This window comes from Sitodiplosis mosellana, unplaced genomic scaffold (assembly GCF_009176505.1).
Source record: "Sitodiplosis mosellana isolate CC-2019 unplaced genomic scaffold, AAFC_SMos_1.0 Smas_scaffold_5204, whole genome shotgun sequence".
Lineage (NCBI taxonomy): Eukaryota > Metazoa > Arthropoda > Insecta > Diptera > Cecidomyiidae > Sitodiplosis > Sitodiplosis mosellana.
This window is the reverse complement of record NW_022600446.1, coordinates 62-10,115: the sequence shown is the minus strand read 5'-3', so window position 1 is coordinate 10,115 and position 10,054 is coordinate 62. Positions and strand designations below refer to the sequence as shown.

General features: G+C 36.9%; 3 protein-coding genes and 1 pseudogene across 3 annotated transcripts; 2 read left to right on the top strand and 2 right to left on the bottom strand.

Moving 5' to 3' along the window:
- Positions 1-1,764: 1,764 nt before the first annotated feature.
- On the bottom strand, positions 1,765-3,531 carry LOC129572557 (poly [ADP-ribose] polymerase 1-like; annotated as a pseudogene).
- Positions 3,532-4,715: 1,184 nt separating this feature from the next.
- Positions 4,716-5,378, top strand: LOC129572560 (28S ribosomal protein S14, mitochondrial). The gene is made up of 2 exons (XM_055452538.1): positions 4,716-4,871; positions 4,987-5,378. Exons 1-2 carry the CDS (start codon positions 4,812-4,814, stop codon positions 5,308-5,310), a joined length of 384 nt encoding a protein of 127 aa, XP_055308513.1. The 5' UTR covers positions 4,716-4,811; the 3' UTR covers positions 5,311-5,378.
- On the bottom strand, positions 5,377-6,584 carry LOC129572559 (general transcription factor IIF subunit 2). Its single transcript, XM_055452537.1, has 2 exons — positions 6,175-6,584; positions 5,377-6,067 (listed from the first exon to the last, which is right to left on the bottom strand). The coding sequence occupies exons 1-2, from the start codon at positions 6,476-6,478 to the stop codon at positions 5,547-5,549; spliced, it is 825 nt and encodes a 274-aa protein (XP_055308512.1). The 5' UTR covers positions 6,479-6,584; the 3' UTR covers positions 5,377-5,546.
- Positions 6,585-6,686: 102 nt separating this feature from the next.
- Positions 6,687-8,911, top strand: LOC129572558 (uncharacterized). Its single transcript, XM_055452536.1, has 3 exons — positions 6,687-7,086; positions 7,200-7,347; positions 7,439-8,911. Exons 1-3 carry the CDS (start codon positions 6,888-6,890, stop codon positions 8,085-8,087), a joined length of 996 nt encoding a protein of 331 aa, XP_055308511.1. The 5' UTR covers positions 6,687-6,887; the 3' UTR covers positions 8,088-8,911.
- Positions 8,912-10,054: the final 1,143 nt, after the last annotated feature.

Genomic DNA, 10,054 nt, shown 5'->3' with positions numbered 1-10,054 from the left:
TGGCAGAACAAGATCCAGAAGATGAAGACAATCCGCGGCAGATTGTCATTGGTTTTGCACCTGAAGTGGGTGCGGAAAGCGAAGTATCAACTTCTGAAGCACCGACAGTTCCTACGTCAGTGTCTCGTTCTACTGGTTTATCTTTGCTTTTGGACAATATTGGCCCATTGCAAACACCAACACCAAGTCCAACACCTCAAAAGAAACGTGGACCGAAGCCATCAAAAAGCACTATCCTTACATCACCAGAAAATCTTGCCAATTTGAAAGAAAAACGAGCCAAACGTGATGCTGTTGAAGAAAAGGCCGAAAAGAGGAAAGCAGAAAAAGCCGATAAGGCAATGGCATCAGCATCAACAGGAAAAGCACCAGTAAAACGTCAGAGGCGTTCATCTTCATCTGAAGATCAAGATTTTTGCATTATTTGCTCGCAATTTTTGCCGCGAAACCTGATGAATACGGTCGCATGCATCGAGAAATGTGGCATAGTTGTGCACAAGAAATGCGCCAAAGCGAATGCCGCTCGTTTCGTATGTGAACACTGCGATGAGAACTTGGACGAAATTTCCGACGAAGTCGAAGAGCCAGAAGACGACGAATAAACATCATTCTCCATCACTTTTGTCACTGATTACAATCCAAAAGTCGATTAAATGAATAAACATTGAATAAACCATCAAAATATGATGATATTGTTTCATTTTCACACATATTTCTGAGTTTTTTGGAGTGTCCCATTCAAGAAGACAAAATTTTTTTTGGCCATTTTTGGTGTGGTCTGAAATTTTGCGATAATTTTTTTTTTGTAATGTAATCGAAGAACTGTCTTGGGGAAAAAGATTCCTTTGATGGTCCTCTTTCCAACGGTATATCACATTCTCAAAAATATTTCCACTAGTGAAAGTTAGAAAATTAGGCCAAAGTGAGTCCCATTCAAGAAGACATTACCTTATGGAATGATGGTTCATTTTTTGGATTTTTTTCTTATTTAGATTGTTTTAGTTGAATAGCAGCGAGACTTGAGCTTTGACATCTTGAATGATAATTAGAATCTTCGGCCCATCGGACTATTCTATTCTAGAATAAAATGATCGTAATGTGTGTGGCAGTTTGACTGCGTAAGAATCACGGCGTCGTATTTCGATCAACTCGAGGTTGATTTCCACTCCTGCCCATTTTGTCGCCAAGTAAACGTCCTCTGTAACGTATATTGTTACTTTTCGTGCTCCATCCAGATTTTTCCGTTCTTTATTCAGTGCTGCGATGTCGATTAATTTGTCGTTGAGGCCTCTAATATTGATGTCCACCAAATGTTGTGAATGACGAATTAACGGCAAAATGTCATCAACAGATGTCACCCGAATAAACAATCTTTGGAGGTTAACGCACAATTTGAAGATTTCGTTCACATTTAATCCTTTTTTGCGTAATTCAGTCAAGTTAACACAGAAACCAAGATCCTTTAGTTTGAGCAGTGATGGCAGCATGACAATATCATGGACATACAGAATTTTCTGTTTTTGTCTTATTTGTTAGGTTCTATCATAGCGAGATTTTTTCAAAAATGTCCTTTTCGCTAGATATTAAAGACAATTATTTACAATATACAATGATTGGCTTCAATATCAATCTACAACAATAACAACCAAAATAACTACGGCGACGACTGGCAGAGCAGTATCGAGTGGCTATGAGACAAATTCTGCTATTTTTCTGTTGTTTTTTCTTCTGCTTTTCGTATCGGTTTTATTCAAAAACCGTGACTTATTTATAGTTGAATTTCACTTTCACTAAGTACTTGATTCGGACCTGAGCTGGATCATAAACCACCTGGAAAATACAGAAAAATCAATGGTTCAATCATAAGCATATGTTCATTCAAATGACTTACGTATTCGTTGTACAGGAGGGTTGACTGGTATGGAACTCGTTGCAAACCGCCAACTGCAGCATTCACTCCATCAATCTCAAGGTTTAAATTTTCCCATCCGCTCGATAGAGCCTCCATAGATCGAAAGAGTTTTTCAAAAGAGACTCTTTCAAAAGAATCTTTGCGAAAATTTCAATATTCTGCTACAAATTACAGCTGTAAACTATATTCAAATGATTGGTTTTGATTTATATTTTAATACTATGAAGAAAAAAAACTAAAAAAATTGATTTGTATTAAATTTTATTGAAATTATTGATTTCATTAAAACGATCATTTTGACAATCGTATAAATGTCAAGTATGGCATGAAGTTGCAGTGTATGGTGAAATGTCACAAATCATTGTACGACGATTGTCAAAATATGGATCAAACGAAATCAATTATTTTAATAAAATTTAAAACAAATCAATTTTTTTAGTTTTTTTCTTAATAGTATTAAAATATAAATCAAAACCAATCATTTGAATATAGTTTATAGCCGTAACTTGTAGCGGAATATTGAAAATTGTTGCAAAGATTCTTTTGAAAGAGTCTCTTTTGAAAAACTCTTTCGATTTAATCGATGGAGGCTCTATCGAGCGGATGGGAAAAATTAAACCCTGATCAATCTTCACATATTCAGTTGGTGTAAAAGCACCGAGAGCTCGCACGGATTGTTGTGTTGCGTTTGGAAGACCTCTTTTTGCAGCATAGTGAACTTGAGTTTCGCCTAACGCAACCTCACATAACAATAGCAATCCAACGTCGGCCTTCCATCCTTTATGCAATAGTTTGCCAATTTACTAATAGCATCAGCAAAGTATATTCCCTTGTTGAACATACAACCAGAAGCTGCAATGAAATTTTTTTAGCTTGAATAAAATTAAAAGTCAATTTTTACTATGAATTTTTCTACCTGGAGCTTCTGGTGGAGCGATTCTCAAACCATTTGATAAAATTCCGACGAAGTTCGATAGACGTGAGTATTTTTGAAAACGCTGATCTTCACCGTGGCGTTGCACAATGAATATGTCTAAGACTTCAAGTGAATATTGAGTGTGCGTTATACCGTGAGTGCCCTGAACAATTCCATTAATGCCGGAAAATGTATGAGAATTTTTAGCCATTGGTTCAATATTCACACTGAGCCGTTGGTAGAGAGCATCAAGTGGATTCTCATTGTTTGCACCTCGAAGATTTTCTAACAGTTCCACATTCAACAAACTTTTCAAAAGTTCAATCTTTTCGTTCATCTTTTGATAAGAATCAATAATTGGTGGCGGCGAAATACCGAAGCGATGAGGAATCAAAGTATAAAACTTGCTAAAAAATCGAAAAATGTGCAAATTTCGAGTCTACTTTTTGTGGTGAATTTGCTGTAAATGCCATTTTCACCACTAGACGGGGCAGCATTTTTTCGCATGTTCGAATATGCAATTATTTTGTGCATAATTTGTGCATAATGAATATGCCTTCGGATTTGCGTTATGTGGTCAAATAATGCCAGACCAGATTTTCGCAAAATATGGGTGTGGTGAATAAAAGTCAACTATGAAAAATATTGCTTTTACATGGCCCACACCGGTTCCAATATTTTGTGCGTAATTTGTGGATGCCATTTGCCAATTTATGCTCAACAGTATACACTCAAAAATATTGCCATAGTTACAATTTTCAATTCGACTGCAATACATCGCATTACTGTTCACTACTTCAGTACTAATAATTTTTCCATTTGAAATCAAATCAAATTAATTGCAATAATCTTGCCTGAGCTGAATAAGAAATATATTCTGACCAACCATCCATAGCCAGACAACAACAGAAAAAACTACATGAAACCATCAGACCGATTGCGATCCGTTCAATCAAAAGTTATTTATTCGTACTTGCATAAGAAAATGCCATTTTGGGTCGATACAGGGCTCTGATGGTGTGCACAAATTCAGGGACCGGCTGAAATGGCATGCACAAATTACGCACAAAATATTGGAATCGGTGTGGGCAGACAATATATTGAGATAATTTCAGCTAGCTATCTGAACGCTTTGAAGCTGATTCAGCCGCCAAATTCAATGCGTTACGTTTTTTCAACGCATTTGCAGTACAAAAATGTACATCACAATGGGACGCTAAGATGAAATCTCATCTCAGATTTCATATCTCATCTCAGTGCCGGAATTCTACGACACTTTTGCCGAATCCGAATCAGAATCGGAATTTTGCCACAAAAAACAATGAAATTTATTCTTCTTAAATCACCGTTCCAACTTGGAGTGATTAGTTCTTTTTCATATTTGCCGAATAAATCCTCGAAACTTACCATTTTAATTGAAATTATTCTGTCAACTCAATATGAAACCGAATATATTCGGCAAATATGAAAGAGAACTAATCACTCCAAGTTGGAACGGTGATTTAATAAAAATGGATTTCATTGTTTTTTGTGACAAGATACCGTTTATGATTCGGGTTCGGAAAAAGTGTCGTAGAATTGCGGCACTGAGATGAGATATGAAATCTGAGATGAGATTTCATCTTAGCGTCCCATTGTGATGTACATTTTTGTACTGCAAATGCGTTGAAAAAACGTAACGCATTGAATTTAGCGGCTGAATCAGCTTCAAAGCGTTAGATAGCTAGCTGAAATTATCTCAATATATTGTCTGGGTGTGGGCCATGTAAAAGCAATATTTTTCTTAGTTCAAATATTGTTCTTGTCAAACATGCATTAATGCCCACATGTTCGAATGTGGATATTTGTCAAATGAAACCATAGACAATTTGACAGTCTATAGTAACAATGGCCAAAGCTGTCATCAGCTGTCAGAAATTTCGGTGCAAAACATTGAGGTAGAAAAAAGTATCACATATACAGTTTATTTGCGAAAAAAAAACAATGTTTTTCAATCGTTTGACCACATTTGCGTTGAAAACGCAGCATGTTGCTGGATTTGAGGTAATGTTCATGCGGTGTGAATATGATATTTCAAGTGCTATTCAATAAAAGCAAGGAAAAATTGAATTTCTAACTCAATTTTCATTTGACCTAACCTCAAATTTTCTGTGTGCAGCTTCAACAAATCCGAACAAAATGGGCCGATGCACGTATGAAACGGGACTATCTACGACGTAAAGTGGTGGAAAAAGAGAATATTACCCGTCTCCGTATCAATGCCTTGAGAAAAAACACAATTTTACCGCGTGAATTGCAAGAGGTGGCTGACGCTGAGATTGCTGCCCTTCCATACAGATCGTCAATAACGCATTTAACAAATCGTTGTGCTGTAACATCTCGTGCACGGGGTAATGTTCTCCGCTGGCGTATCAGTCGATTCGTTTTCCGTCATCTCACCGATTACAATAAAATGTCCGGTATTCAAAGAGCGCACTGGTAGACGATAATCCATCAAATGAATTGTAGCATATTTTAAAACTGTCGAATAAATGTAAAAACCAACTGAAACTTTACAAAGTATTGTTCATTTATTTCTCTTTGTTTTTGATTGTGATATTCATTTACACCTAAATATAATTATTCAAGGGGAAAAAAGTTGTAGAAAAAAAATCAAAATAATCACGCGTCCGGTAATCGTGAATGATAAGTAATGCTGATGGTAAGTATTGAGTTGGATTAGTCGCTGTCAGACAGTGTGGCGCTTGCCGATTGTGTGGTGGCGGTCGCTTTTTTCTCTTCAGACTTGTAGTGACGATATTCTTTCTTCAGCTCCCACATGTTCTTGTGCGGATTCTTCATATTGTAATCACATACTTCCTTCAGGACCTCTTTCAAATAGGCAATCGGCTGGTTTGTGATCCGCACCAAATCCTTGATATTGTAGTATTGATGCTTTTCGAATGCATTGAACAGCATATCTTGAACAGCGGCTTTGTCGTCACGAGCTTTCTTGCCTTCGGCTTTGCGTTTCTCACGGTATTCGATATTGTGCTTGTGATCGGACACCGGTTTGAAGTTCTGTACAATACGATCCAATGATTGTACTTTACGTTCGGGTTCGGCAGCTTTACGAATTGACTCCTTCTTCAGTGCCATGTACGTTGTGTCAGCATTTGGTCGACATTCCAATTTCTGAACGATTCGACCTTCCATAAATAGTTTCTCACTTTCTGGATTTGTCTCATCACTTTTTCCCTCTGAAAGCAAATTCGAATTTCACAATCACGTTAAATCAATGCCAATTTTTTTCTCACAACTACGTAGCAGCAGTAGCAACAGCAACAACAACAATCGATCTACTTACGAGCTGTGTGTGAAAATACGCCTAACGTTTGCTTCGTCACAACTGACACGTCCAAGAAATGCTCTTTCGGAATGGGCTCTTCGGGATCAATTTTTGTGATGTTTTCGTTGAGTGACAGTGATACCTGTGCCTTTTGTCCGGGCTGCTTGGTGATGCGCAATTTACCAACTTCAGTGGAACCGGGCACTTTTTCCCATTTGTTTGCTAAATATTTCGGCACTTTCACAAGCCATACACCTCTTCCCGCATTTGACAAATCCAAATCTTTGTCAACATGTTTGATTTGTTCATCTTTTGACGACATTTTTGCCAATTATTACACAATGAAATGGGACTTTTTCCTTATATTTTCTTCAACAGTTTGAGTATGTTGATGTTTCGTCGATGATGTATTGCAACCAACTGTGAAACGATGCATTTCTATTTTGAAGGTTAGGTTTTGACATTTCGAAAAAGAATAACAAATTTCGATTCGGACGAATCTATGACTTTCGAATTTGTGTTGCTAGCGCTGTTTTCAATTCACTGTATTGTGAAATCGTCATAGCATAGAGTGCAGAACGAGATCAATGTTGTTAGACGACGTCACGTCAACGACGAATCGCGCTCACATTACAACGTTCGGGTGATTTGATGTGTTTATATGGATTTGTTCCACGACAAGTGAACAGTGGGAAGTGCTTTGGTGGACCGGGAGAAGAAGAATTGAAAAAATGACGGCTAAAACCGCTACCAGTATTTTATTAGAGTTTTGTACTCAGGAAAAAGTCGCACCCCCGCAATATGAACCCGTTATTCATGGTAGCAATCCAAGTGAATTCGTAATGCTTGTCAAAGCATTCAATTTGATTGCCAAAGGTTCCGGGCGCACAAAAAAAGAAGCCAAGCATGCGGCTAGCCAACAACTCATCGGTAAGTGCAAAGTCCATTGATTGTGCTTGAAAGATAAAATTTAATGTGAACATTGGCTTTCGCCTCATATCATTGTTCTACATTTTAATGTTTGCTTTCCATCAATTTCATAGAGGGTTTGTCTCGTACTGACAAGTACAAAAACAAACTCAATATCGATCCGCTCCCACCACCACCACCACCGCCGCCGCCTGGAACAAAGGACAATTATTTTGGGGCAATTTTAAGCTTATGCATGAAACATGAATTACAGCAACCCGTGTATGAATTTCAATTGGATATCTTTCCCATTCGCTCAGTATTTAATATTTTAATAATTATTTTTGCTGCTTTCTTTTGTTGCAATTCAAAGTATTGAAGAGATATCGGTAACAGGTGAAGGAAGCCATAAGCCGGAATTTACATATCGCTGCAAATTGGGAACCAATGAAACCTATGGTGTTGCCGCAACGAAGAAGGAGGCTAAACGCATCGCCTCAGAGGAAATGTTAAAAAAATTGGAAGCTCAACTGGAAAGGGAGGATTCTACATCGTGTGATTCCAGCTCGATTTGTAGCAATGAAGTGGTACCGAATGTCCTTCCGCTCATGAATTTGCCAACTGTTGAAGAGGTTTTGGCGGAGTATCGTCGCTTGAAGAAGCCATATCTTCAGCCTGTTGTCGATGGGCTGCGCTATCGCAAGAATTTCTTCATGAATTTGCCGGCAGGAGACAGGCGAATGGCGCAACAGGTGCTTACCAATCGTTCGGATGTGGTAAGCGCCAAAGAAATGGTTGACCAAACTTGCAAAGTACTCAACCTAAAATATGAAATTAAACCAATGAAAACGCCACCCAATTATTTGCGATTTTGTTTGATTGACACCAAATATGATTGTGTTTTCATCGAACATTCGAACAAATTGTTCAGCAGAATCGTCGAATATTTTAAAACAATGCTGAAAATGCAAAATTTAGCAGAAAAACGAGAGCGCATCAATGAAATGAACAACAACTTTTAATTTTCCATACATTTATTCCAGTTTTATCAACTGCCAAAATCATTTTCCAGCATTTTTGTTTAAATGACAGTCCATATACGAAGTTATGTTGGCAATACATGGCTGTCTTTGTATTCAATGACGATATAGAATGAAATACACTTATAGATACACGATATGTTTCATGAAGTAAGTGTCTCGTTGGTTATCTCATTCATAGATTGGCCATTTCAATTCACACTCAAAACTTATTGTTAATTCAAAAATCGACTCAACCATTCGATACGTTCCTTACAAAGGAGATTAAATCAAACGATCACATTGAATAATATGGTCCAATGAACGTGAAATGTGTGCGACGTGCGAGCGTGTCACTTAGTTCGAATAACAAAATTAACCATCATTTTCCATCATTTTCCAGCGATATATTTTCCATCATTAATTGTTAGATTTTATATCGTTTTGATTCGCAACTTTTTCGAGTTGCATTTCCATTTGCATGCATAATCTATTTTATTTTAATTAAATTTGCCATATTGAGCACTAAATGAGCACTAACTATAACCCAACATCAATTCTTATATCAAAATCTAAAGAGCTATCTCGTGCGATTAAGTAGAAAAATTGAATTTCCAAAGACTTGGGCCAAGTGACTTGTGGCTAAGAAAATAATAAACTGTTAAAGCACATTGAATTCTGAGCTAAAATTGGTTATTGATATATTTTATAGTGTTTAAAAAAAAATGAAGAAAAAAATGTCAATTTTGATTTTCTGACATATCAAGCGAATTTTATTATACGAAGACAAAATAAAGAGATTTGATTTTCATTTGAAGAGACAGCAATATGTTTGTGTAATTATTTCTTAAATCAATTTTTTCTAAATATTTAAATGAATCAAATCATTTTTGTATCTTTTTGGCCCTAAAATCCATTCAAACCGGTTTAAAAATTCAGCGACACATACAATTAAACCAAACTGCTTGGACTTTCATATTGTTTATCAACACGATCATCATCAAAGTAAACATTGGCGTCGCATGCGAAAGACTGTCACAAAAGCTGAATTCGCATCAACAACAGTATGTGTTGAGCAGTCGACTTCAGTTGATAAAACCTTGTTTATACGAAAATACCCTTGGTCGTATCATATGTTTTGAATATACACTGATAAATAAATGTCATGCATGTAAACAAAGTATATACACTGATAAATAAATGTCATGCATGTAAACAAAGTAGGCTGCTATTTCATTTTCGAACTTGATTTCATTTTGACGTTTCTCTGTCGATGACTTGCGGCAGTACATATTTGACATTTGTTTGGTGTGTTTGTGTCGTAGAAATAAAAGGTAAGTACTTTGGAAATTGTGTCTCTTGTTGTGAAATTCAATTGAAAATTGCAAATCCAGCACTCCATTTGTTGACTCATTGCACTAATTATTGCGAATAATAAAAAAAAATGATGAATCAATCGCTTTTGTTTCCATTGAAGAGAGCGTACGAAGCCGTAGACGAAATGACCGAAAAGACTCCAGTCAGTGTTTTGCAGGAGCTATGCATCCAGGAAAATGGCGCAGTTCCAATGTATGAGAGCATTCCACATGAAAATGATCCGAAAATGTTTGCATTTGTCGTTGAGGCATTTAATTTATTTGCCAAAGGCTCTGGACGGTCAAAACGTGAGGCAAAACATGATGCCAGTGCCAATCTTATCAGTAAGGAAATCAGATATTGTGAAATACCCTTCAGAAAACTCGCTTCAGAATGATGTGATTACATTTTTGCAAATATTCTAGGCATGTTGGCACAAATGGATCGATTCAAAAGTCGACTATCGACAGTTCCACAAACACCACGACCAACCACTGAAGTTGATGCCGTTGGAACGTTGCTTGACATATGTGTACAACGCAATTGGCCCGTTGCAAAGTCGGTTTGATTGGAATAAATAAAACTTCAATAAAATCCGAGCAATTCGAATTGAA